The sequence below is a fragment of the Dothidotthia symphoricarpi genome, assembly GCF_010015815.1.
Source record: "Dothidotthia symphoricarpi CBS 119687 unplaced genomic scaffold P153scaffold_32, whole genome shotgun sequence".
NCBI lineage: Eukaryota > Fungi > Ascomycota > Dothideomycetes > Pleosporales > Dothidotthiaceae > Dothidotthia > Dothidotthia symphoricarpi.
In genome coordinates, this window is record NW_022985039.1 from 38,521 (window position 1) to 63,583 (window position 25,063).

Genomic DNA, 25,063 nt, shown 5'->3' on the forward strand with positions numbered 1-25,063 from the left:
CAAGCAACAGCAGAACTTAACGTTCCAACAATTTTCATTTGTCGCATGGCAGACCCCTGCGTAGATACAGCGAAGGCTGTAGCCAACTTCTTGCCTGACTAGCCAAATGAGTTCTTCGTTTACAAAAACGGACCCTGGTGGTGCATTGTGCATTCATTAATGCAAGCAGTCACCGTTTCAAACTTGCGCTCTCGTACCCTGTTCTAGCTTCGCAAGAGATGGTTCTGTCATCAAAATATGCAGAAAGGTTGGTGCGCTGGTTGCGTATGGTGGGATCCGATAGTAGGAAGGGCTTATCTGATAGCTCTCAGCTCACTGGAAGCTTGAGCTGGACGACTCTCCCTCAATATTGCCGATCTGTGGACAGAGGATGCGATGGTCTTTCGAACCTTGAACGTGCAAGAACCGCAGGCTGTTCCATATAGGACTGGACATGTAAGGCTTTCGGATGATTCCCGCACGGCAGTTTTGGCAGCCACCTGCTGTCACTCTGTGTTCCTTAACTGTTAGTGGGGTTTCCCACCTACACATGTAAAAAACTTAAGGACAGGCAAATGTGAGGAGACTATAAGTATTACGTGAACATTGTGGAGTACAGAATCACCCCCAAGCACGATGCGTACCTATTGCTTCGCTTCACTATGCAATAATATTGGTAGGTCTTTTATCCTGTGAAATTTGCGTTGTTGGATTGCTCAGTAGATGTAGCTATTTGGGATAATCTTTCAGTTCACTACACCGCAACCTTAACTTTTTTTAGCTTGGGCGCCCGTACAGGACACTGTGCTGTTAGAATTGGTAAGACACCCTGCCTCAATTCTAACAGCAAGACAGGTCGGGAGGTCTTTGCCAAGGGTTTAATTGAACACCGCAATGGTTTCCAATCGCTAGAACGCAATGCACATAATATTACTATCGAGCCTACCTAGTTTTTCTAACTAGATAGGATAAACGTAAAATCTCTAATAACAGTTCTCTGCTGAGATTTGGTCGTCGTGACGCAGATTCAAAGTCTGGGGATTTATGACGAATTTGAGTTATCGGCGCAACTCCACGCAGAGGATCCACCCGATGCTTTATAGCTGTCCATAATACCAACAATAGATCCGTAGGTACCGGCAATGGTCAGGAACCAACCACCAATAATCATAAAGGCGCACCAGCCAACCATTAACATCCACTTGGTAGTCCGTGCTTCACGCCAGTTATCGTAAAGCCACATGCAACCCATCGGTTGAATCGACATTAGGGTGCCTAAGAGAGCTCCGACAAGTGATACAAGTCCACCAAATACGGGGATGGCACTAGCAATGACATACGCAACAATGGCGTTACCCGCTGTACAACCAATCCAGGTAATCCAATGGGTTGGTGTGTTCCGGGTTAGATGTTGTGATCCTCGAAGAATACGCATAAAGAAGTACTTGGCGGCGAACTGTACCAAAATCAGAAATGCCAATATTTTGAAAGGAGTAGTTCTTACATGCACGAACAGAGTTGTGCTAACCATCAACCCTGGCAGGGCAATACCATAGCACACTTTCTTCATCGTGTGTCCAGCTGATCCCAGTGCGGGTGATGATACGTAGGATCCACAGAAGTAGTACACTACAACTCCAATGGCAATGTAAACAGCAGTCATTGTCGATTGGCAGACAATAAGAGCTCGGGTATAATGATGAGGTTCGCGCATCTCAGAAACAATGTTGAAGAACGCTGGGGTTCCTGCGTAGGCGAAAACAATCGATGAGAGGGACGCGAAAGCATCGGCAGCTTTGGGGTGAGCGAAAAGTTCGTAATCCGACTTGAAAGGACCGGGAGTCACAGGCGCATCAGCGGGACGATCTTGAAGGCCAACTGATACGGTCAAGATCAAGACTGATTCGCATATGAGCTATGGCCACTCACAAAATTCCGACATGATCATGGACGACTTACTGGCACTAAGAATACTAACCACTCCAATCCAGGCAAGCCAAGAGATTTTCCCTAGAGTTTGAATGCTCCCCAACCCGAATCCAATTATGGCGGCAACAGCAACGAATATGGCAGTACAAGCACCATGAGACGACAGTGCATTCAGGGCAGTGGAAATGCCCAACATTCCTGATCCGGCAACAAAGATCCAATCTACTATTGTTTAGCACCTGCTACAGTCTGGCCACCTGAAGATCACCTACAAAGGGCGAATGTGATGCCGAATAGCTCATAGCCGATGCGGCCAAACAGTTTGCGACCAACATCGTCGATACCGTACACGTCGGGATGTCGCAATTTGAAAACACCGACAATGTAGTTGGACCAACTTGTCATTGTGGCAATTACCAACAAACAAATCACGCCGGGAATCAGGCCGAGACTGTGGAACACTTGTGGGATGGATAGAACACCTAAGCCAATTTGCGTTTTCAGCATCAACACGGCGGTTCCTTTCCAGCCGACCTGTGAGCTTTTAGTAACTCATTTGTTGTAATCTCGGACAAAACGTACAGCACGATAATTGGGGCCACCTTCTGAGATCTCTCCGAAGACCGCATCTGTGATAGACGCGCGCCGATGAGTTCCCTGACCAACGGATGTTGTGGGATGAATGCCATTGCCGTCTCCATACTGTTTCTCGGCATCTTTGTAGTCAGACATCGCGGATGTCGACAAGAAGTATATACGCCGGATGCTACGTGCTCATAGGGAAGGGGTCGTTGGTTGAAGGGTCGAAAATGGACGACGTGCGAAGGTTTATGCAAGAATTAGAATCGCCGCCTCCAACCGTGATCGACCTGTAGAGCACGTAGGGGGCGTATCGTGCGAGGAGGTCGGAACTACGCTACTATATCGGCAAGGTGGTTGATCCGAGCGTCGACGGACTAGTGCAGGACGCGACAGGGTATATCACTCACTAATGCCTCGGGTTTAAAGTTTAAAGTAAGCATGCGGGGTAACCGCCACTTATGACAGCAGTTCTCGAAGACTTATAGATCTCGAGAATCTCCCAGATCTCCAGTGACTGTGTCGTACACATTGTGCATAATACAAGGTCACATGTATATAACCAAGATCAGCTATACAGATATCACGTCTACCCTAATACAGCCCGAAGTGGGTCGGAGATAAGCAGCATGATTGAAGAGAACTCAACACTTGTCACTCCACCATGCGCGCACATCAAGTTGATCATGTTGTCACGTCATTGAGGACTTGTCGGGACATACTTAGTGGGTTTCATTTATAGCGTGTCCAGTCACATTGCAATGACGACAATTCATGCGCTTGTATCTGCAGACTCCAAGCGAAGGACAGAAGATAGAGTCAACGCGGATTTTGTATCCATGTACCCAGACTCATGTTAAGTTGATATATCCGGATCCAAAATACAAGCTTTTTAGCGCGACTGGGCGCCATACAAGAAGTCCAAACTCTACACACTAAACAGACCTGTAGGCGCACACCGAAAACGCCTCAAACACATAACCTTTGCACGACATTTGCGTATAGTTGTCCAGCGGTTGCAAGGTTACTCTCCACTTAGTTTTCGGAGTCGAGGTACTAAAAGCCAGACTTATCGCAACCACATGGGTCATCATGACTTTTCCTAAGCTCGTTCCAAGTCTTGTCTATCTCTTATGGTATGCCTGAGATTCTATAGTGCATACCCGTCGTCATATGCAACACCAAATCGTCTACTTCTTCGAGGGGTTTGGACTGATGACGCCGTCAGGGAACTTGCGAAAGATGTCGGCGACGTGGTCGATAGGCGCGAACAATAATCCCATCGCTCCTTCGAACAAGGGATTCTCGCCGGCGGAAGGATGTGAACGCGAGGGAACAAGCATTTTGGTCCTAGAAAAGTTTTTGGCCAAGGTCTCAGAAACGCCCTTGTTGTCGCTCGAGCTTAAGGCGCGCTCGAGAGCGGGTAGATCGTCCTTCTCTTCTTCTTTGATATGCTGACCGAGGAAAGACCACAGCTCCTTGAGGTGGGGGACATACGCGGTGTCTGTCGCACTCATGTTTTGGAACTCCTTCAGCAACTCTTTGAGCTGTTATACATCAGCTAGCATTCCCACAAATTGACGCGATAGTCTGACAAACCTTGTGATGTTGTTTACGGTCCTTCTCAGCATGCGCCTTGCCCTCTTCGCCCATGTACTTCTCCATGGCCGGATAGATGAGTAGTTCTTCTGCGACCGAATGGCGGGCGAGCTCCCATGTGAATTGGTTGCCGTAGCGCGTCTGATGGTCGATGTCGTCTGGGTTGTTGACGATCTCGTTGTAATATGTCTCAAGTGCGCGGTGATCTTCAGTAAGAACCTCGGTCACGGTCGAAATAGCTGCAACACGCGGGCGCATCGAGGCGAGCCTGCTGTTCACTGGAACACGCACTGCCTGGGGCCTAAAGGCAACCCTGGCAATTGGCGTCAAGAAGGCACGTGGAGCGAACATTGTAGGTTTGTTTGAGCTGAAGGCGTTTTACGGAGGTTCGATGTTGTTGGTGAGAGCGAGGGTCAGTGTGCTTGTCACAAATATGCCCACGTTCCCTGTAGTACATAGTTCTTCATCTCTACGTCACTTACTCGTAGTGTGTACGTTTTAAGTTTCGGCACAGTCCACGACTTCTTTCAGCTACTGTACCATCTCGTTGTCGGACAGGGACACGTTCGCTGACATTCTACTTCTTAGTTACTGGCGCGGGTGTTTCAACCGCGAGAGGTCGGAGTAGCTCCTCGGAATGGTTGGTAATTCTAGTCTACATGCAGCCTAGTGAAAGTCACTTCCGGCTTCAACACGTCAACATACAAATGTCAAGCCAAAAGCAACTATCCCTATCACCGCGCCGCAAGCCATCTTCGCGCCGCAATCCAACGCACCAAATCACTAGCTAAGAAGCATGGAGTCAGCTTCGGCTGATGTTATACTATGACCGTGTTTCCTGGACAGATCGAGGTATGGTAATATTAGACAATCATCGGCTCTGTGACAACCTCACGACGCGTCTTCGAGGCGCATGTGAACGCCCACCGTCTACCCCTCCATTGGCACGCGCCAAGAGTACATCACTTTGACGCGAATGTGATATCGAGACGTCGTTCATTCATGCAAGTACGAATATATGTGCATCTCTCGTCGTGCCTCCGGGGTGTCGTATGGAGATTCCGTCCAGTCTACCTCAGAAACTCAAAGCAGCCATGGCCCCCTCATCCACCAGCGCGAACACAAACCAGAATGATCCCCTCCAGCACCCACTGCAGGCTACAGCCATGGCTATTCAGGGCGCTGTTGCCGGTGAAGGTCGCGCTCCTCGCATGAGCCACATGGCCAGCGCTAATGAAGGTCCCGCCGACATCATTGCAAAGGTCTCTGGGTCTGTTCAGGGTGGGAAGCGTGAGGATGATGGCGCTTATTTCACCAATAATGAGGGTCATCCGTACCCGGATCAGTATGTTGCATCGAGCATCGGAAGACTAGACTCTGATCATGGCATAGCTCGCATAGCAAGACCGTTGGTGGTCTTCCACTGATCAGTGACACTTTCTTGCTCCAGTACGTGAATCACAGTTTTCCTTGAGTGGACATGATCTCTGACAACGGCTAGAAAGCAGCAGACCTTCAACCGATCGAAGAACTTGGAGCGTATGGTGCATCCATGTGGGTCTGGGGCTTTTGGCTTTTTCGAGTGCACGAAGAACGTCGAGGCCCTCACGGTATGCGTGGTAAAATTGATGAGCATGGAACATGTAGTTGACAGCGCGGCAGAAAGCCAACTTCTTGTCGAGCGTCGGTGAGAAGACTCCTGCATTCGTTCGCTTCTCTACGGTCACTCCTGGGCGAGAATTTCCTGATGAGGCTCGTAACCCACGTGGATTTGCCATCAAGCTCTACACCATGGAGGGCAACTACGATATCGTTGGGTTGAACTTTGTAAGTCATCTTCGTCTGTACCCCTTTCGTCTGCTAACAGATGCAGCCCATTTTCTTCTGCCGTGACCCCATCCAGGGTCCAGACGTCATCCGGTCTCAATATCGCAACCCCAAAAATTTCCTCCTTGATTACGATGGTATCTTCGATCTCCTCGGCAACGTCCCTGAGGGCAATCATGCAGGCCTCATGTTCTTCTCAGATCATGGTACGCCGAAAGGCTGGCGCTTTAATCACGGCTATGGCTGCCACGCTTTCAAGTGGGTAAACGCTGAAGGCAAATTCGTATACATCAAATACCACTTCATCGCCAAGCATGGCCAGAAGCAGTTCACTCAAGAGGAAGCGACGAAGATGTGTGGTGAAGACCCCGACTATTCTAAGCGCGACCTCTGGGAGACGATTGAACGCGGCGAGGAAATTGAGTGGACAGCTTTGGTTCAAGTTATGGAACCTCAGGATGCGGACCCTGACAAGCTAGGCTTCGACCCCTTCGACGTCACAAAGGTCTGGCCGCGCAAGCAGTTCCCCATGCAAGAGTTCGGCCGTCTGGTTTTGAACAAGAACCCAGAGAACTACCACCGTGATGTCGAGCAAGCTGCCTTCTCTCCTGGTAGCATGGTCCCTGGTGTCGAAGATTCTCCGGATCCGCTCCTGCAGTTCCGCATGTTCTTCTACCGCGACGCGCAATATCACCGTATTGGCGTGAACCTCCACCAAGTGCCCGTCAACTGCCCGTTCATGGCAAAATCGTACGCGACGTTGAACTTTGATGGCGCGATGCGTATCGATGCCAATCACGCGGGCAATGCGCAGTATGCGCCAAACAGCTTCTCAAACAAATTCAGGCCCGACGCAGCGGAGACGCCATACCAGGTTAATGACGCGGTCGTGAGCCGAAAGAGCCACTACTGGCACGAGGGCAAGCGGAACGAGTACGACCAGGCGAAGGACCTGTGGAGCAGAGTCATGACTGACGAGCAGCGCGCACACACGATCACGAACACGGCCAACATGCTCAAGTTCGTCAAGTTCCCTGACATTCAGGTAGGCTCTCCTCTTTCCAATTTCTGAATCCTACAATATCTCCTTCTCAATACTCTCCAGTGATCACTTTGTTGACATGCATCACAGAAGAAGTACCTCGCGCAAATTTATAACATCGGTACCGACTACTCCCGTGGTATCTATGACTTGCTGCCGAGTCCGAAGTTTGAATTTTCTGAGGTCGAAGAGATGTCGCAGCATGCGCATGCGTGGTATAAGGAGAAGAAGTTCCAGCCGACGAACGGGGAGAAGCTTGCTGGTCAAGTGCCTACTATGCCCATTTATAATTGAAGCGGAGACTCGGTTCATACATGTTTTACAATGACAGTAATGAAAGAAAGTTGCGATTCTTGATCTCGTCAGTAAATACCTTTGCATGTTTTCGTGCAGCATACTCGGTTTGGAGCTTGTCCTGTGATTGAATGACACTAGTCAGTGCTTGTTGTTGGATGTGTCGTACTTCAGTCCCACTCGTTGGGTCTGGGTAATGGTCACCAACAAACAGTCAACAAATGATGACGAGAAGCGCGGAGAAGCAAACATTCTTAATATCTAAGATTCATTCACAAACCAACTCCAGTCACCCAAAGGTCTCGGTGAGTTATCCGATGGTATAAACTGAAGTCCCTCTGTATTCCATCTCCAACAACCGAGAATTCATATGCCTAGTCCGTATCGTTCGTTATGATGAACTCTCACACCTCTCAATGACCCTGTCCCGTAACTGGGCACACAGCGCCCTCGGCTGCGCCCGCTACACTTGGATGCCCCACCACCTTCCCCTGGTGATGCCCCACGCTGGCCTTGGTAACCGGGCAAACATCTCCCGGCCCTGCATTCAGCATATCTGGGTGGTCGGGTGGCAGGACGGTGGTCGCAGTGCCAACGACAGGGCATAGCGCGTCGTCCATGGCCTGAGCTTTGGGCTCGTTGACAGCGGATTTCAGCGCGGGGCACGAGGTTGCGGTGGTGGAGGCGCCCGGGATCGGGGGGTGGACGTGCAGGTTATGGTGGTGGTCGGTGGTTGCGCCTACGACGGGGCACTGGGGGGATGTGTCAGTGTAAATTTTCCTTTGGAGGGGTCTAAATGGGGCGCTTACGACTTGGCCATCGACGTTGAGGTCGACGGAGGGGTGGTTTGGCGGGAGCACCGAGTTTGTGGTTCCGATGACTGGGCAAGACATGATAACGGTGATTTTATGTTGCTCTAAAGGTGTAGGTTATGAGGTGCGAGAGTTAGAGCAAGGCAGAGCGGTGTACAGAGCCGAGTGCACCCAGTCTGCTGTTCTTTATGCGTTGTTTGCTGCTACCCCGGATTCACAGGGATGTTGCATGCGGCTGCTTCACGTGATAGTCAGCTGTTTTACCTGAACGTTGATTGGTCGGATCAATCTCAACCCTAAATCATCGGCGATACCATCGTGCGTCATTTCCCTCGACATCGAGATCGCCGTTTCTGCTTCGAAATTTGAGTTTCGAAGCCAGCTGCAGATCAACAAAGGGCTCATCGATAATGCGCCATGCAAGCAGGTACAGTGGCAAGGAACCCAACATTGTCATGAAATCTTACTTGCCGTGGAAGTGTCATTTCACACCCTTTTTCACGCTGTCATGTTATTAACATCACTGCAAACACAGATGGGAAGCTTTGCAAAGGAACCAGGTTTACTAGTTGCTTGAAGTTCATATGGGACAACGATATCTAACTGGAAAGAACCTCGGCTGTCCTCTTACACATGTTCATCAATCGAGCGCATACCTGGGACGCCAGCTTATTCGCACATCCCAACCCTCTTCGCTTCGATACTCCTTTCCACCTCCGCCAGATCCTCATCGCTCAGTACAAGAACAGTGCCTGGGGTCCGGCCTTCCCACTGGCCAAAACGTTCGTGGACGTCAATTTCAACGTCCTTGACGCCATTTCGCTCGATCAGAAATCCCATCTTCATCCACCTCGCAAGCTCCGTGAGTGTCGCCAAGTCACCGGGGCGACCACCATGACGCAGCTGATAGTGAATGCCGTCGAAGTGTACCTGTTCAAGGTTTTCGCACTGGAAGATAGACTCGAGACAGAAATACGTGATTACGTCTTGAACCGGACGAGGAAGGAAGTGTCCGGCATTCCCTGGATCTGGTAGCGTGAGCTTTGAGGCATGAAATGTCATGTCGACTTTCCGTAGCCTTCGGCATGCCACCATGAGCTCCACACTCGGATTCGTCGGTGCTGGTGGGGTGCACATATGGTTAAACCAAGACATATGCGGAAAGTTCAGGTACTTTATAGCATTCTGACCGTTCGGAATTGACTCCAGGAATCGGCGGAACCACGTCGCGATCTTGGAGCGAGGTTCACGATACTCATACTTCAAATCATATCGCTCCGTCCTCTCGAGCATGTGCACGACGACCTCTCCCAGCATCTGCTTGTTCGCGAATGCGAGAGCTGGAAGCCACCCTTGCGGCGCACGCCCTGTTTCGGGAGGCGGAAAGGCAGCTGGTTCTTGGTTGTCGCAAGCAATGAGGACTTCTGGGTAGTCCCACACGCAGCATCGATTCCAGTAAACATCGTAATGTTGAAGCCCACCTAACGATTCTTTCTCGGATTCGAGGAGAAGATACTCATGCATAACGTTGACGCGGAGTTCTGGGGGAAGTTGGAGAAAGAGAGGGAAGTACGCAGGTGGCTCATATGACATGTGTCCAACAGCAGACTCGGCCATGTCGCGAAACGCCAACAGTTCGTCGCCCCAAAAGTCGAAGTCGTTCTCGTACGTGTCGCATCGATCCCACGCATCCGACATGTCCCAGAACATCCACTCGTCGATGGGAGCATGGCCTTTGCGGTCGAAGAGGTACAGTTCAGCTTTCGAAGCATGGCAGTCGTGATCGAGTTGGATATCCATCACCACAAAGTAATCCCAGTGGTTCAAGAACTTTCGCATCGGTAGGGACAGCTTCGCAAAGGCTTGATGGCACTTGGCTTCTCCAATCTCTGCGAGAGTGCGATACTTGAGACAAGCATGAGCACCCTGAGCAAGGTCGTGGAAAGGGCGGTACGACGATTGGATAGGATCGGGCGTATATATGTTCTCATAGGTAGTGTATCCTTCGGCAGCACGCCCAAGGTCCTCGAGAATTGGATCAACGGCCATGTCTGTAGAATCGTCCTCTGTGAATGGGACATCTTGAATCGATATTTCTGGCAGGGGAGCTCGAATGACCTTCATCGTAGGAGTAGATGGGTGAAAAAGAACAAGATTGTTCGGATGACTGACGTGCTGTTGGTTGAGACGGATGAGGGTCGATATTGGGAAGGACAAACAGGAGGAGATTCGAGTAGAAACTAATATAGCCACAGGGAGCTTGTTTTCACTATTCGTGAGAGGACCTGGGCCTTTAGCAGCCATGGGGGACGCATTGTTGGCGGTAGTATAGGTAAAAAGGCCGACATAGAGTTCACGTCTTGGAACGCGGTAAGCTCACGATGTTGAAAGAAATCCGTGAATATATACGGTATACATGAAAGACACATCGCAGGAGGTGCAATAATTTCGCACTGTGGTTGGTTCACAATGTGTGAAAAATATGTGTCTGCTGCTACTCACTATATAGACTTGTGAGTGGATGTGAAACAAACATCTAACGGCTTCTATCTCAGACAAAGTTTGTGAATGGACAATGACTTCGTTAAGAGGCCGGAGTAAAACACATCAATCCACTTCACACTAGTCACCTACACCAATTTGCGCAGTCTCAACAGAGCGTTTGGCGAGGTTTGCTCCTTCTGCGAAACGAACTCCGCTCCCCTGCCCTGTCTTGAAAATCCACCCATCAAGCAAGTCACGACTTCATTCATTATGTCACGCTCGCGGGACTTGATCATTGATACCCGAGATGTCATGATCCAATCTGGCGAAGCCCTGCTTGCTCGATTCTCAATTGAAGTAAATATATCGGTTTCCCTTCATTCTGAGAACTCACGTAGACAGTACTGTACGGAAATCTCTTGTACTTTGGTGACTGACATAACATTGACTGTGGCGATAAATCAGTCTCCTTACTGGCTTATCTCACTTATTAAGCGTTAGCAATATTTGTTCCTGTCACAGCAGTCGTTCAAGTATATACAACCACTAGATCTTCATTCACGTGCGCGGTCGTTGCACACATCAAGATTACAAGGTTGATCGCTTCAGCGTACCAATACACATAATATGTTTCTGCGCTGTAGTGTTTTCTGCCACACTTTCGCAGACCAACAAGATTGCTCAAGTACAGGAGGTATGGTACCAACATCAGAAGTCCCCTTTCCACATCTCCCTGTTGAGCTCCGCGAACTCATATACCTGTTCGCCTTTCTCCCCGAACCCCACACCCCAGGAACCTACCAAAAGACTTTCAGTGCCGCGGATTCGATCTACAACCGCGGCCCATTGTTGCCCTGCTTTCTCCCAAAGTTTTGTCACGTAAACGAGGCAACACGTGTCGAGGTCGGCCTGTGGTATATTCGTAGCATAGAAATTGGGATCTTATATCCCGCGAACTGCTCATACTTCACTCGATTTTTGAACACTTTTCCCAACCAGCAAGGCTTTGAGGCTGTCCGTCGCTTGGAATTCCAGCTTTTTGGGCGCTACCGCGTACGAGTTGATGAAGTAAATCCGTATATCGAGTTAATGAAATGCTGCCCAGGGCTAATGGAAGCGCGGATCAAGTTCCGGATCTCCGACTTCTGCAAACCACAGCTTTGTTCATCGGTCGAGAACCCTTGTAATAGCTCGATTCTGAGTATTCAGACCCTGGTCGAAACATACCGTATGACTGATCTTTTCGATTTGAACAGGCTGACGAAGTTGACGATTGAGATTTGGCTAAGGAAGAGGACGAAACCGGAAACACAGATCGTGTCTTCTCATTACGTGCTACAAATTGATCAGTTGAAAGATTGGTTGAAATTCCGGTTTCTGGAACAGGGGAGGAGGGTCAATGTAGTCGTGGAGAGCGTTAGAACGGCAGGGGTGAGATTGAATATGTAGATTTTAGTGGCGTCTACGATTAAGGAGAAGAACTACTATGGAACATCATGCGAATTGCAGTAAGGGTCATCGTACAATGATGTAACTGGTAACCGATAAGACGTCTTCTAAGTCCTTCGGATTCCGGCAATTATACACAAGCGAGCCACTATCACTGCTCATCCTACACCTATGGGTTGGGTCTCCGCACTCCTGGAACTTGGTCACACTGCCTTAGTAGGCACGCGGTCCACGATGTTTCGCAAACATGTTTGCAGTGATCCTCATCCCACATATCCCAATACGTGTTCATTGACTCAGCCTGTACGTCATTAACCCGTTGTCGCATCCTGTTGTTCCACAATCAAAAAGCGTACCATTTCTTGCGGCGATGGCCTTTCCAGCTTAGCATTTGCGCTGTCTTGTTGAGATTGGACGGGCTGCGGATGCTGATCCGCCCAGAGTATTGCGAAGCCGTAATAGACTACGCGGATGAGCAACGCAGTCAGGACTAGTACAAGGAGGGCATGTGCTATGTGGAAAAGGGCTTTCATTGCGAGGTTCTACTATTGATAAACGGTGGAGGCTTTGTCCAGATGGATGAGGAACCTGCTTGCGACGCTAGCAGGGATCGCAGTGGCGCATGAGCGCCCTTGCTCCATCAACTGTGTGTCTTGGTCTTTAGTCAGGTCGCCATGCTTGAATAACCCTTGACTTCATCATGTCCTAGATGTCATTTGTCAGTAGATTCAGCGACAAACTTCAAACGTGATCTTGCGGAAACTAAGGGCGGCGTTTCCCGCGTCTCACGCGTCTCGAGCGATAGCGGTGGTGCTGAGCCAAGTATCGCAGCAAGTGTACATGAACATATCTTAGACCTAATTCAGGACACTTCTAACTCACAAGTAGTAACGCGAAGCGATAAAAGGTGATTGAGCATCCATCGTGGCGTGGGGTGGCGGTGCAATTCTACCACTAGCTAGCTCAACAGGAGCAAATTAAACATAACTATCCCCATACCGGATCTCGGCCCGGCTATTGGCCAGTTAAATCGCGTCGGCAAGTTGGTGTTACGCCCCGCGTAGGAGTTTTTTGCTGTGGAGGTTTGATGTTCTTTGAACTTGTGCTATCAATTTCTATTGGCCAAAATCCGCGGGTCCGTTCCATCAGACCATGGGATACGCCTATGATAGCCTAGAATAGCATTTCGATCCGAAGTCTCATGCCTGCAGCATGTAGAGGTTCAGGAGGTGTAAACAATATCACTCAAGCTCACGCAGAACAGAGGCTAAATTCAGAACGATACCGAGGTACGAAATTTACTATACTAAGAATTTTCATGCCTGAATACAGTAAGAGTGCTTGTGTAAGGAACGGCTGATACTACCATTATTCCTTACTAACAGCCTCTTGATCTCGTGTAATTCAACAATCAAATCTCGGCTGTTACCATATAACTATAGAGCTTCAGTTGTCATATATTTACATCTCTCGTCTGACGGGTGATTGTGGCATGATTTTAGAGTACATGCTTTCTCAGGATGAGTGGTCTCTGTACGTTGGCGCAATGCTTTCTATATCTTGGTCAACCACAACGTACTTAGTCACTATACAGTAGGGCCGATTCCAGATCTCTGGGTTTTACAAGAACCTTTGGATAGGCCTTTCTTTCTTGGTAGTCTGCATCAAGACATGATGTATTCAGACAACATAGACACTGACGAAGACTACCTGTGAGCATAGATGGCTTGGGTAGTCGTCCAGGCCATGATATCCGTATGTGCATCCTATTTTCCCAAAGAGAACGCGCGTATCGTCAGGTAAACAGTCGATTTGTAATTTTGACCTGTGACCATAGCCTGAAGCTCTGGCCTAACCTTTCTACGGACTTTGTAAACCGAACCATACAAACTACGCTAACGCCCGATTGTGACGTAATTCTGCATGTGCACACTCTAATTCGGCACACTAATAGACTCCAAAATACCGGCGCATTCGCCACCCTTGTTCTCCACCTTTCGGTACCTTTCCTTTCGTCCAGGCTGGCGATCGCTTATTTATACTACTATAATCAACTTCTTCACGACATGATTGCTTGCCCATGACATGTTCATCACGCAACTCTCTGGATGTCTACTATGCGCCTTCTGGATCTTCCTCCCGAGCTTCTCGACCTCATTATCAACTTCTCCCAACCAGATGGTCTTGAGAACTTTGTCCTCTCATGCCAAACGATATATGGGCGTGCGCAATCTCAAATTCAGGCACACAACGTCTTGAAAAGAAATTGGAAAGACACGACCAACGCAACCACAACACGTCGCGGGGATACTTTGAGTATCTTGTATGAGATCTCATGTAAACCTATCATTGCGGAGTACATCGAATCTCTCACCTTATGGAATCCAGGCCACAACATGGACATTGATAGCGGGTTCAATGGGTACGACTTCCGGCAGGATAACAGAGCTATGCAAAAGATCAAAAGCCTGTTATTCCACACTGAACTCTTCGCAAGTCCTGATATAGAGGGTTGGTGGGACCGGATTCTCAAAGAAGATCAAGCAAGGGACGAGGAAGGTCTGGACAAGTTGTATGCATCTGTTGCATTGTTGTCTCTCCTTCCCAGACTCAAGACGCTCCAATTGCCGGACAGATGGCACGAGGTCCGCAGTACCGAAGCGGCGGAAGCTATAGTACCGTTGATCGAATCACTGATTGCGAGTTCAAATGACAGGAATTGTCAATCAACACCCTTGCAGGCTCTGGAGACATTGTTACCGTTTGTGGAAGAAGGCTACGACGTCAGAGTGGGTTTACAATGTCTGCAGCCTTTCATGGCACTACACAGCGTCCGGAACCTCTATGCCGTGAGCTGTGTGGCTGTCGAAGACGACTGGGATGGTATAATATTCCAGTGGCCTGAGTCGAGCCCTAGATCACGGTTGACAAGAATCGAACTTGCGTGTTGTTGCATAGACGCCCATGGTTTGTCGAATCTATTGGCCAACACACCGGAACTAACGACTTTCAAATACTCCCACCAGACAAAATGGGACGGGCTCGAATATGACTGGAATCCAGGCGAGTTTGCAGAAGCCATCGCCAACTACTGCGGTGAACGCTTGACTGAACTTGCCATTACTATAGACGAGCTTCACGGAGACATCGTCAACGGCTTGTCTTCGTTTATGCGTTTCACAGAATTACAGACGTTGGAAGTAGATGTAAAGACATTCTGCGGGCCTCCGTTGGAAAGTGGACAGCGACTTGGCCGCAATTATAAAGTTCCTCCAGGCGCGAGGCCTTGGACATATGTCGAAATCCCGTGTCTGGGAGACATGCTACCCGAGAGCATCCGAGAACTTCACCTCAATACCGATTTCCCCGAACCTTCAGAGCAGGCACTTATGGCTCTGTGCAAGAACCTCAAACCTCGACGGCACGACAAGTTGAAAAAGCTAGAAAAGACAATCATCCGCCATTACAGGTCATCCACGGCAAAGGGGGTTGCTGAGGATAATGGCTTAACCCTGGAGCCTTTCGATACGGCCACTTATGAGCCGAGACCAAGGCCGATGATGCCGCTTTGGAAACGACAATTCGACAGCCGTGTAGGAGGAATAGTAACTTCAGGAGAGGTTTGAGACGTCAATAAGCCCCTTTTGCCAATTTGCGTCGCCGCAGAAGTCGTGAATCTTAAGCTCGTATCAGTCCCCAATTTATCTTCTAATGTCGTTGAATTGAGTCGGATGAAGAAGATGCACGTTTGTATGTCGTATTTCCCTGGCAAACCTTTGTTTCAAACCTGGGGCCTTCTCAGAATCGAGATCGTGCATGTTGTCCAACATTGGAGCCTGTGTGTTCAACCCGGCACAGTTACCACTCATCGTAACTGCTAACTATGTCTGAGATTGTGATGATCGTACGGACTGGAAATCTGCCTGTTGATCATTCTGGATGTTGCTCATGTTCGTTGATATGGGCTAATATCTGGGCGATATTCGCATACGTTTTAGACCACTGTCCGAGATGGCCAATCTCGAATTATATTCACGTGGATTGGGTGTGATTTGGAAAAGCTGATGGTAATGCCACGTCGCTAGCACGACTTTGCGATGCCTGTAAGGCTTATAGCCAGTGCACTTTCCGGAAGCACGCGGCTACAGTATTAGCTGTCTGGATGATCCTCGACATATCATTGTTGGCTAACATGCCTCTCGTTGGTCTGTTTAGACATTGCGATAGTTCGCTCCAGCAGTTTTTAAAGCTACACCTCGCCCTATCTGGGTGTAGCTGCCTGACGACATCAAATTGCGAGAACAATGCCTTGGGTATCTCTACGACTCTTTTTTTGATAACAGGTTGCGAGATGCTATACGTTGGAAAATTCGTTTATACTTCGTGCCAAGAACCTCAACATTTGGGTCAAATCCAAAGGGCTTCGATGTTATCGACTTCAGACCGAAAATTTGTAGGATGTATATGCAGAGACTCGAGCAAGGCTGAATCAGGAACAATATCTCTAGGTAATACGAAGAAGTAGTTAACTGAATATTCAGCCACCTTTCAGACACACGAAAGCTTTACATTTCACTAAGCTTGAATTCCTTAGCCAATATTCATTCACCACCACCAAGATCTGAGCCCACTATGCGTGCTTTAGATTCCTTGTCCGGCATCATGTCATCACTGCAAGACCTTTTCCGTTTCTTCCCAGTTACATTGTTTCCGTCCCCGCCTCTGCTCTGTCTCTCGCCATCATCCACCTTAGGACTTCGTTTTCCCTCCTCTGCTGGTCTCTCATCTGCAGACACTAGAGATTCGAACTTAAATTCTCCACAAACAGGACATGGAAACGTCTCCGCTAGCCAGGCGAATGCTTCAGTTTTGCACGTCGTGCAGACGAGCATGTCGATTTCTGCTTTGTGGACGCCGTAGTATGACATGTTTTTTTTTCTATTTTTCTCCTGTTCGATGAGGAGAATGTGTTGCATGAAAATGAAGGTGGTAATTTTGTGGTGTGTTACTGTAAGTGACCATGTGTCCTTGGAGGTTGGCAACCGAATAGTGACGTGAGAGTTCACATCTTTTCAGAATGATTTTGAACAAAGGGCACATCTTGCGCAGTATTCCGGGTAAATTCAGCAGTAGCTTTTGTACACTGAACGCACATGGTGGCTGAAGGACAAACGCGAATGTACACGTGGGTATTATGTCACTCGGCGACGTAGCAGATGCGATGGCATGTGTTTATATTCCCACGTGGCTGCTAGATCTACTGTCTCATACTTCCTCCTCGCCATCACTGGCATCTGCATGTCCTTCAATGTCCTCCATATCTTCATCCGTTCCTGGGTAAAGGACCTTTTTCTCGAGTATGGCCTTGACATTCAAGAAAGCGATCCAAAACCATAGCATTGAAAGTATGACAGTCGCTCCGCTGCCTATCCACCTTAGACCATCACTTTCAAGTGCGTTCGCGATGTGGATGAGTGCGATCACTAGTCCGACATTTGGGAAGATGAATGCCCAGTAATTCAGCGTGAAGTGTGAGTCCTTGGCAGTGAAGATAACGCTGACGGTGGCCAACGCGCTAAACCAAAATGCTACAAGCCACAGGAATATACCCGTGACAACACCGATAGCTTTGAATGCATCCCCAACCAAGAAAGAAGTGATGCCAAGAAAATTTATGGGTATGTGTTTTGGAGCTTGCATCCCCAGTGTGACGAGCGTATTCGCGGTATATGATGCGGGTCCCACCGCGACATACATTCCCGGCCTCTTTGGAGCTTCTGGTAGCTCGCTGTTGACCAGTCGGGTAACATAGATGGTCAACATGAAAAACGCGACCGTCCAACCCAGACCCTGAAAGGCGAGGCTACCGATGAAAATGGGCAAACCAGCTCCTGCCGACACGTCCTTCAACAGAGAGCTTCCTAAAACACCGAGTATCAAGAACGGATAAACTGGCAGGATCCAATGAGGCATTGCGTCGGAGACGGGAAGCTGCTCCTCGTCGAAGATGACATGGTACTGGAACACGGCGACAAGCATAACGATGCCTGCTTGAGTCCAGAACGATACCTCCAGCGCTTTGACGAGCCATGGGCCGCAGGAGGGAACGCCGAATTGCTGTACACCATAGAAGATAATAGCAACGCTCACAAAGAAGGCACCAAAGTAGAAGCTCTCGTGAGGGTGGTGTAAACTACGCATTAGTGACCCTTTGTTGTTGCAGAAACGATAGGTGATGCATCCACTAGATACAACAAAGAGCACTATATTGAGAATGAAAAACGTCTTCCCAATAGTTTGCAGACCAGTGAAGGTGTAGGGCTGCTGGCCCAGAAGTGTCGCCAATCCGCCCGTCGACATTGTAACTTCGAACCATGCCCATGTAAAATGCTGGAGTCGCTCCTGCCATCGTGTTCGTACAGCGGTATCTTTGAGTGGTCTAGCCAAAAGCGCAGTTCTTTCATTTGTGGTGAACATGATGTATGATTATTGAGCGATAATGGAGGTGGGATTGCAAGGAAGGTCATGGAGAGCATCGCAAACATAATGGTTGACGTCAAGTCAAGATCTTAGTATCGAGTTAGGCAGATCAGCTCCACTAATCCTTACCTGTTTGGTATTAGCGCAAGATCTTAGGCTGCAGATTCATCTGAGCAATCAGGTCTCTCGTGAACGTAACCCAACCCCGACCGGTTACAGATGTCACGCCTCACGCATTTAGGGCTTTATTAGTTTCCATACATCCGCTTTTAGGTGGTACTCAGCCATAGCGACAATAGACACGTTATTTCTTAACATCTCGATGACGTAGGTATCACATCACACCACACCAAAAGCGTTCCCGGATCGAAACGCATTCAGAAGTGGGAGGCCCTCTGACAGACAACTATACGTTCACGATGTCTCTTTCGGAAGCATACAACACGGTCAAGCGCGCTCTTTCCACAGCCCCGTCAAACGATGCTTATCTTCGCTGGGATTCGCCAGGCGTCGAAGACCCAAAAGAGGATGAAGGAGAAAAGACCAGACAAATTGGAGAAACGATGAACAAGATGCAGCAACACAACTTCGACCAACATCGTCACGCCTTTCGGGCCACGCACGTCAAGACACAAGGTGTTGTCAAAGGTAAGTTGACTGTACTATCAAATATCTCAGACCATCTGCGCCAGGGTCTCTTCAAGACGCCCGGCAAGACATACGATGTAGCAGCGAGATACGCAAATGAACCTGTGTTTCTCCAAGCTGATCAAGAGCCCGGACCTCGGGGGCTGGCGATGAGAATTTTTGAAGTCGAAGGCGAACGACTCGAGGGTGCGAATCCAAACGCAACGACCCAAGACTTTTTCTTCAATAACGCCCCGATGATTGAATTGACCGACATCGACACTTGCTTGGAAATCATGAATTTGAGAGAGAAGTACTTTGATAGCCCTACGATGCTAGCGGCAGCGACAAAGTTACGCACCGACGCTATCAAGCAAAGTGCGCCTGGTACGTACTACACCTAGCACTCCAGCCTGATAAAAGCTCATGTAGACAGGGATGCTCCCCAACACCAACATGATCAGCCACTCTTTCTACTCACAGAGTGCATTTAGATTCGGCGAATGGTACGGCCACATGGCGCTTTTCCCGGTCCTCGATGAAATGAAGAGCCGTACGGAGAAGATGAAGGGTAGTTACTCTAGGGAGACTCTTGCAGACTGGTTGATGGAGTACTATGCAGAAAATGGGGCGAAATATGAGTTCAAGGTCAGTCCAAGTACCTTTGGACTAACCCCTACTATGGCTTACGTGTTCGCAGATTCAACTTGGGACGTCGCCAGAGCACCACCCCACCGAAGATGCATCCATAGTCTGGGACGAGGCTACGGCACCTTATCAGACTATAGCCGTCATCGAGTTTCCTCCACAGGACGCATTGACTGCGGCCAGAAGGGTCTTCTGGGAGGACTATATGAAGCTCAGCCCTTGGGATGCACTGGCTGAGCATCAACCTCTGGGAAGCATTAATCGCTTGCGGAGGGTCGTTTACGACATGAGCAGGAAGAAAAGGGAAGCAATGAATGCTAATACAACACAGAGCGTGAATAGTGTGGGTGAGATACCTTGGTAGACGATCAAGGGGCTATACCGGCAAGCTGTATGCGTCTCGCCCTTCGACAGTTACTTTACCAATCCATTTCAACTTAGTATCAACACCTTTCACGCTCACTAATGTCTGTCACTTCAAATCTTCATATGATTACATATCTCGGTACATTAGTGTTTCAAAGCATCTTCTTGGTTACATGCGTAGTAAGTAAGCTTTGCACAACTGGCAGCGCGTTCTTACTGCGACTACCCTCCGCGTACTTACAAAAACTTTCGATACTAATCCAACCCGATGCACCCTACCCGATTATACTCATGTTAACACAAGCCGTATGAGATTGACCAGTCAACAACACCCACAGCAATATCTTACCCTGTTTTGACAGCCAAACGTCTCAACGCTTACTCTGTTGATGTCTTGGATAATATCATCACTCATAAATCAGTTCAGATGCACTGGAAAAGCGCATCGCTCGGATTTTCATGTACAAACGGCATTGTATCTGACGACAACCCGCAATAGCCGTATGGTCCCTTTCATCCTGACAAGATGTCTAATGATGCTACAGCTCCTTCGTGTGAATGAACGATGCATTTTGGAATTGGGGATATCATATGGCAATTTGTTCGTCGCAATCGCTGAGCGGGAACAAGGAGGTACTTCAACATCAGCTTCTTTGGGGAAAACGGACTACTCCGAACAAAAGTCACCACAGAACAGAAACAATCATATTAGTGCTGTCCTGCTGTTCAAAACATATCGGAACCTGTCGTCATTACATCCTACCTTCGCCGCTCCAAAGTAGTCACCAGGGTTCAAGATCTTGTGATAACAAGATCCCCATACAATGCAATTGTTCCCCGTAAACTCGTCACTACGTCTATACTGGTTCAGAAACTGCAATGCAGTGATGATCACCAATACAGTGTGTGCAGCACTGTCTCGTGTCTCCGGGCGGGGCGTTGCTACCGCAAGGAACTAAGAGACATGACATTAGCGAAGGACCAATGTACTTCGAAATAATCGCACTTACACCATGCTGGCAAACAATGCCCTGTACAGAAGCTCAGCTCTAAATCCGACCCCGCCTGACAACTCTCCACTTGTTTCTCTGCCGGCGGTCGACCGTTTCCCCATGTGATATTGTTGCAGTTCGGATCCGTTGCAGTAATCTTTACTGTTTCCCCGGAAAACAAATTATACTGATACAATGGAACAACATCGTCGAGTTCGTATTCAACTTGGTCACCTTTGAGGGTATAGGTGAAGACCGTGTGGCTAGTGTTGGGTATCGAGAAGCCTCCATCCATAGTTGAGAATATAAGTGAGGTGTTGTCAGCTCCTGGATCGGTATGGAAAACTTCGCTGTAGGATTGGTCAAGCCCGAGAGTGTATTGCTGGCTGACGTTGTTGCCGACCGACCAAACGTAGACAGGGAGGTCGCATTGGTTGGTGATGATAGCGCGGCCGATCGCTTGAACGCCAGCGACGAGAAATGTGGAGGTAAGTATATTGAGAAGCATCTTGAGTTTCGGGTCTTGCAAGGGCAAATGCAGGGTTTCGAAGGGTTTGCGTAATGTCAGCTTCCCAGCGTATCTTTATAAACAGATCGACCTCAGCCTCAATGAGATACAAAGAGTTGCGCACCCAAGGGACCTCCTTTTGGTTGCTAGTACTACCACAACTCGGCAGAAACGATACAGTCTGTGCGACCGAATGGCGAGTGAAAACGAGATGTCTGGGATAACGTACGTGTCTCTGCTGATTTAATTGGCCGCTGGATTCAGCCACACGATCGGCGCTGAGGACGCGAACACCAATCACTTAGGTCATACCTTTGTGAATATATCAATTGGCATGTGCACGTCAGCCGACAGACTAAATTCATACAGGTGGTCAAGTTTCAGGATTGAGTCCTTGCTAGACAAAGACTCGAGAGGGACGAGAATCCGGTTTTCCATTCAACGGGCCTGCCTCAATAGGCCTAGCCGTATCGGGCAACAGGTATAAACGATTGCGCTTGATTTTAGATTTCTTTGTTATTAGTTGGTGATACGGTAAGCGTTTTAGACATGTCACTCTCAGGGCACAGACAAGCGAATCGCCTCTCTTGCGATGTTCGAGACCAATGAGAAGAAGGGGGCGAAGATTTGGGAATTGTTTCTGTCTCGAGATTTGTGTGTTCCATCAACTTCTGCCATTTCGATATAGTGAATCGCCAATAGCCGTTGATAAAACGACTAAGAAGCCAGAAAGAGAACTCCATGAGATCTCCTGGATAGGCTATGCTCGAGTTAATCACCGTTAGTATATACTGGCATAAAAAAATGTGGTACACATCCCCAGTTCTATGCAGTGTGGGCTCCAAACCGATACCAAGCGCTTGCGCGGTTCAATCAAAGATTCTCTCGAGTAGTACTTCAGCTCATTGATTTTTCTCAAGTCACTTGGTTACTCAGGTACAGAGAATCAAAAAGTAGGCCGTACAAGAGTTGTGAGATACCAGACACGAAGTGTGCGCAGGTTTCAAGTAAAGACCAGCGTCTGTTCCCTTATGTCAAGTAGTAGGCCGTCTGCGTCGTACTGATATTGTAAAACGCGACATTCTGGGCGAGAACACTGACTTCAAAGGTTGCAGACTAGTTTCGATCGATGCTCCGAAATAAAGGAAAAAGAGGTTAAACGGATGACTCGTGTAGTGGCGAATGATAGGAGGGATGTTTCCAACGACGGATGTGTCAAAAATGCAGAGCAAGCCAACTTTTCGTTAGCAAACTGGATGCGTCCAGTCACGCCGATATGGAAACTGAGAAATAGTGTAGTGGTGTTATCGAGTAGCAAAATACCCATCAACCGATGCCGAGCTGCTCGGCCAGAATCCTACTTATCCTCTACGCGACAGGTAAGGTTTGGTTGATAAAATTATATTCAGAACGAGAGCCTGGTATATTGTTTTGAAGACAGTGAGTGCAACTCGTTGGATCCATACAAGACTTGCTTCTGCACTTCCAAATAATTGGCAGCGAAGAACATTTCGAGTCATTCCAAGATGTCGTGAGAAGTTGGTTGGAAGTGCGTGACCAATGTTACCTTGCCCAGGTCATCGCAGACTGTATGTCATATGGCAATAGAGGATTGTCGTAAGTACGAAGAGTCTGAAGATTCTTGGTGATACAGCTCTAGCCCAGAAAGCGGCGGCGAACTTTTATTTAGCTTCTCTGATCGTTCAAGGATGTGAGCTGCAACGGCGAAGAATATAGGGTTGAGGTAGGGATTGCCTATAACAGAATCGCGACCTTCAATTGCGTAACGAATAATGCGGAGCATCTCGTGACCTGACGGAATAGCGCGGTGAAGGTAAATTATTTCGCATGCAAACCAGCCCGTCTCACGCTCATGCTCATGCTCATGCCCATCGCTTCTTTCTATTAGCGCAATCGCAACTTCGCAACCCCTCACCAGCTGTAACTTGAAACACTCAACACATCCCACGTACCCAAGCAGTTTGCTCGCGATAATGGCCACTACTGTACTCAAGTTACCGGACGAACTATTGCTCAATATTGCCCTCCAACCCGGTTTTCCAGAAGGCGCGATCGTTCCATCTCTTCGAGCTCTGTCTCTCACCTGTCGTCATCTCCGTCCCATTGCGCAGGAGGCTCTCATTCGGACTGCAACAGTATCCATAGAACACATCTGGAGACTTTCCGAACTCTTGGGAACGCAACCTAGTCTAGCCAGTGGTCTGACACACTTTCGCCTTGGAACGATTAATCAGACAGATGCGATGCGATGATGATAGCATATTCGCGAGGGCCAGCTCTAGCCGAACAATGCTATCAGACTTTCTGCTCAATCACAAAGGATGTACGTTCGCTGTTCAATTTCGAAAAGCGGATGAAGAACAGCTCCTTGAGGGAGGAAGACTTTTATTCGATTGGATTGTTGGCGGTCATCGCTCAATCGCCAGGTATCAGAAAGCTCTCTTTGGGCAGCAATTTTCTGGACCTTTTGCCCATGGTCACGGGCGTTCTTGATCACGAAAGGTTTCTCTCCGAGATCTTGATTTCCGAGTCGTATCAGCAAGCCCAGGCTTCACTCGAGGCGCGTCTTGAAGACCTTGAAGTTATATATGAGCAGCCGATTTACAACCTGTCTGGCACTCGTTTGCTCTCGATCAATGACGTGAGTTGCCTAGAACAGCTCAACCTAAGGCGGTTCAAGCACCTAAAGCACGTTGTAATCCCCTTTGCATATCTAGCCGACGAGGGTATGCGACAGGCATCTCTTGATTACTACTTCTTTCCCTCGATCCATGGAACGGACTTCAGCACTATCTTACCGCCGAGTCTAGAATCAGTAATGTTCAGTTTCGACGATACACACAAAATGATGGACACCCTTTGGTTCGACAACCTGATCCTGAGTACTACTGTCTTCCCTTGCTTAGAGCGCGTTGGATTTCAGTTCGAACTCAATGTCTTGTCGACGGCATGGTTATTGTGTAGTCGAAACTCTCGATTCGGGCAACAGCAACTTGACGGGTTTCGGAAGTGGAGCGCTTCCAAAGTCGCTGTCAGAACGACTTTTGGTGCTGCCAAATTTGCGGATTCCTTCAGGGGTAAAGCGCGGGTCAAATCTGACGTTTACGTGGAGGGAGATATAATCGAGGCTATTGAGCGCAGTCTTGCGACCACTCATCTGCAGCTTGAACAGGATCCAGAGCTGATGGAGGAGTTGGGCTACAAGATTCTAACGTAAATCCGGTCGACGTGGTCGTGCATCGCTTGGAAACAGGCCGAGAGCTTTTCGAGAAGAATATTGGAACGGTGCAGGCTTGGACTTCGACGACGGTACAGGTTCTCTCAATGAAGGATGTGGAGGAAGCATATTCTAAGCTGGTGATGATAGCTCGGTTATATGTAAACCGGATGAAGGCGTTTCCTTTTGTCCTTGAAGCGACATCGCGCT

General features: G+C 48.6%; 13 protein-coding genes across 13 annotated transcripts; 5 read left to right on the forward strand and 8 right to left on the reverse strand.

Moving 5' to 3' along the window:
* Positions 1-1,021: 1,021 nt before the first annotated feature.
* P153DRAFT_304068 (uncharacterized protein) lies at positions 1,022-2,640 on the reverse strand (the record flags this gene model as incomplete). The annotated part of the gene is made up of 5 exons (XM_033664559.1): positions 1,022-1,435; positions 1,484-1,878; positions 1,939-2,130; positions 2,181-2,442; positions 2,491-2,640. The coding sequence occupies 5 exons, from the start codon at positions 2,638-2,640 to the stop codon at positions 1,022-1,024; spliced, it is 1,413 nt and encodes a 470-aa protein (XP_033517758.1).
* A 1,037-nt stretch (positions 2,641-3,677) lies between these two features.
* On the reverse strand, positions 3,678-4,344 carry P153DRAFT_352218 (HHE domain-containing protein; the record flags this gene model as incomplete). Its single annotated transcript, XM_033666375.1, has 2 exons — positions 3,678-4,034; positions 4,087-4,344. The coding sequence occupies 2 exons, from the start codon at positions 4,342-4,344 to the stop codon at positions 3,678-3,680; spliced, it is 615 nt and encodes a 204-aa protein (XP_033517759.1).
* Positions 4,345-5,180: 836 nt separating this feature from the next.
* P153DRAFT_401980 (heme-dependent catalase) lies at positions 5,181-7,287 on the forward strand (the record flags this gene model as incomplete). The annotated part of the gene is made up of 6 exons (XM_033671955.1): positions 5,181-5,431; positions 5,479-5,535; positions 5,588-5,696; positions 5,749-5,913; positions 5,960-6,958; positions 7,046-7,287. 6 exons carry the CDS (start codon positions 5,181-5,183, stop codon positions 7,247-7,249), a joined length of 1,785 nt encoding a protein of 594 aa, XP_033517760.1. The 3' UTR covers positions 7,250-7,287.
* A 197-nt stretch (positions 7,288-7,484) lies between these two features.
* On the reverse strand, positions 7,485-8,227 carry P153DRAFT_401981 (uncharacterized protein). Its single transcript, XM_033671956.1, has 2 exons — positions 8,059-8,227; positions 7,485-8,001 (listed from the first exon to the last, which is right to left on the reverse strand). Exons 1-2 carry the CDS (start codon positions 8,140-8,142, stop codon positions 7,663-7,665), a joined length of 423 nt encoding a protein of 140 aa, XP_033517761.1. The 5' UTR covers positions 8,143-8,227; the 3' UTR covers positions 7,485-7,662.
* Positions 8,228-8,427: 200 nt separating this feature from the next.
* Positions 8,428-10,449, reverse strand: P153DRAFT_371694 (uncharacterized protein). Its single transcript, XM_033669318.1, has one exon. It carries the CDS (start codon positions 10,363-10,365, stop codon positions 8,731-8,733), a length of 1,635 nt encoding a protein of 544 aa, XP_033517762.1. The 5' UTR covers positions 10,366-10,449; the 3' UTR covers positions 8,428-8,730.
* A 792-nt stretch (positions 10,450-11,241) lies between these two features.
* On the forward strand, positions 11,242-11,994 carry P153DRAFT_303987 (uncharacterized protein; the record flags this gene model as incomplete). The annotated part of the gene is made up of 1 exon (XM_033664555.1): positions 11,242-11,994. The coding sequence occupies one exon, from the start codon at positions 11,242-11,244 to the stop codon at positions 11,992-11,994; it is 753 nt and encodes a 250-aa protein (XP_033517763.1).
* A 102-nt stretch (positions 11,995-12,096) lies between these two features.
* P153DRAFT_371695 (uncharacterized protein) lies at positions 12,097-12,534 on the reverse strand. Its single transcript, XM_033669319.1, has 2 exons — positions 12,351-12,534; positions 12,097-12,295 (listed from the first exon to the last, which is right to left on the reverse strand). Exons 1-2 carry the CDS (start codon positions 12,525-12,527, stop codon positions 12,164-12,166), a joined length of 309 nt encoding a protein of 102 aa, XP_033517764.1. The 5' UTR covers positions 12,528-12,534; the 3' UTR covers positions 12,097-12,163.
* Positions 12,535-14,657: 2,123 nt separating this feature from the next.
* Positions 14,658-15,656, forward strand: P153DRAFT_371697 (uncharacterized protein). The gene has a single exon (XM_033669320.1). It carries the CDS (start codon positions 14,811-14,813, stop codon positions 15,618-15,620), a length of 810 nt encoding a protein of 269 aa, XP_033517765.1. The 5' UTR covers positions 14,658-14,810; the 3' UTR covers positions 15,621-15,656.
* A 939-nt stretch (positions 15,657-16,595) lies between these two features.
* On the reverse strand, positions 16,596-16,922 carry P153DRAFT_362072 (uncharacterized protein; the record flags this gene model as incomplete). The annotated part of the gene is made up of 1 exon (XM_033667059.1): positions 16,596-16,922. The coding sequence occupies one exon, from the start codon at positions 16,920-16,922 to the stop codon at positions 16,596-16,598; it is 327 nt and encodes a 108-aa protein (XP_033517766.1).
* Positions 16,923-17,214: 292 nt separating this feature from the next.
* On the reverse strand, positions 17,215-18,529 carry P153DRAFT_371698 (C4-dicarboxylate transporter/malic acid transport protein-like protein). The gene has a single exon (XM_033669321.1). The coding sequence runs from the start codon at positions 18,469-18,471 to the stop codon at positions 17,260-17,262; it is 1,212 nt and encodes a 403-aa protein (XP_033517767.1). The 5' UTR covers positions 18,472-18,529; the 3' UTR covers positions 17,215-17,259.
* A 144-nt stretch (positions 18,530-18,673) lies between these two features.
* On the forward strand, positions 18,674-20,348 carry P153DRAFT_352234 (heme-dependent catalase). Its single transcript, XM_033666376.1, has 3 exons — positions 18,674-19,488; positions 19,538-19,749; positions 19,802-20,348. Exons 1-3 carry the CDS (start codon positions 18,894-18,896, stop codon positions 20,111-20,113), a joined length of 1,119 nt encoding a protein of 372 aa, XP_033517768.1. The 5' UTR covers positions 18,674-18,893; the 3' UTR covers positions 20,114-20,348.
* A 284-nt stretch (positions 20,349-20,632) lies between these two features.
* P153DRAFT_427035 (uncharacterized protein) lies at positions 20,633-21,896 on the reverse strand. The gene is made up of 2 exons (XM_033672640.1): positions 21,126-21,896; positions 20,633-21,070 (listed from the first exon to the last, which is right to left on the reverse strand). The coding sequence occupies exons 1-2, from the start codon at positions 21,613-21,615 to the stop codon at positions 20,973-20,975; spliced, it is 588 nt and encodes a 195-aa protein (XP_033517769.1). The 5' UTR covers positions 21,616-21,896; the 3' UTR covers positions 20,633-20,972.
* A 1,713-nt stretch (positions 21,897-23,609) lies between these two features.
* On the forward strand, positions 23,610-24,853 carry P153DRAFT_362076 (uncharacterized protein; the record flags this gene model as incomplete). The annotated part of the gene is made up of 2 exons (XM_033667060.1): positions 23,610-23,835; positions 23,871-24,853. The coding sequence occupies 2 exons, from the start codon at positions 23,610-23,612 to the stop codon at positions 24,851-24,853; spliced, it is 1,209 nt and encodes a 402-aa protein (XP_033517770.1).
* Positions 24,854-25,063: the final 210 nt, after the last annotated feature.

Excerpts from the sequence above, each read along its gene's own strand:
- P153DRAFT_352234 (XM_033666376.1), top strand. The coding sequence starts at position 18,894 with ATGTCTCTTTCGGAAGCATACAACACGGTCAAGCGCGCTCTTTCCACA. Across the intron at positions 19,489-19,537 it reads TATCAAGCAAAGTGCGCCTG|GGATGCTCCCCAACACCAAC; the intron begins GTACGTACTACA and ends TCATGTAGACAG. Across the intron at positions 19,750-19,801 it reads GGGCGAAATATGAGTTCAAG|ATTCAACTTGGGACGTCGCC; the intron begins GTCAGTCCAAGT and ends ACGTGTTCGCAG.
- P153DRAFT_371694 (XM_033669318.1), bottom strand. The coding sequence starts at position 10,365 with ATGGCTGCTAAAGGCCCAGGTCCTCTCACGAATAGTGAAAACAAGCTC.
- P153DRAFT_401981 (XM_033671956.1), bottom strand. The coding sequence starts at position 8,142 with ATGTCTTGCCCAGTCATCGGAACCACAAACTCGGTGCTCCCGCCAAAC. Across the intron at positions 8,002-8,058 it reads TCAACGTCGATGGCCAAGTC|TGCCCCGTCGTAGGCGCAAC; the intron begins GTAAGCGCCCCA and ends ACATCCCCCCAG.
- P153DRAFT_371695 (XM_033669319.1), bottom strand. The coding sequence starts at position 12,527 with ATGAAAGCCCTTTTCCACATAGCACATGCCCTCCTTGTACTAGTCCTG. Across the intron at positions 12,296-12,350 it reads GGCCATCGCCGCAAGAAATG|GCTGAGTCAATGAACACGTA; the intron begins GTACGCTTTTTG and ends AATGACGTACAG.
- P153DRAFT_371697 (XM_033669320.1), top strand. The coding sequence starts at position 14,811 with ATGGCACTACACAGCGTCCGGAACCTCTATGCCGTGAGCTGTGTGGCT.
- P153DRAFT_371698 (XM_033669321.1), bottom strand. The coding sequence starts at position 18,471 with ATGTTCACCACAAATGAAAGAACTGCGCTTTTGGCTAGACCACTCAAA.
- P153DRAFT_427035 (XM_033672640.1), bottom strand. The coding sequence starts at position 21,615 with ATGCTTCTCAATATACTTACCTCCACATTTCTCGTCGCTGGCGTTCAA. Across the intron at positions 21,071-21,125 it reads GCATTGTTTGCCAGCATGGT|TTCCTTGCGGTAGCAACGCC; the intron begins GTAAGTGCGATT and ends CATGTCTCTTAG.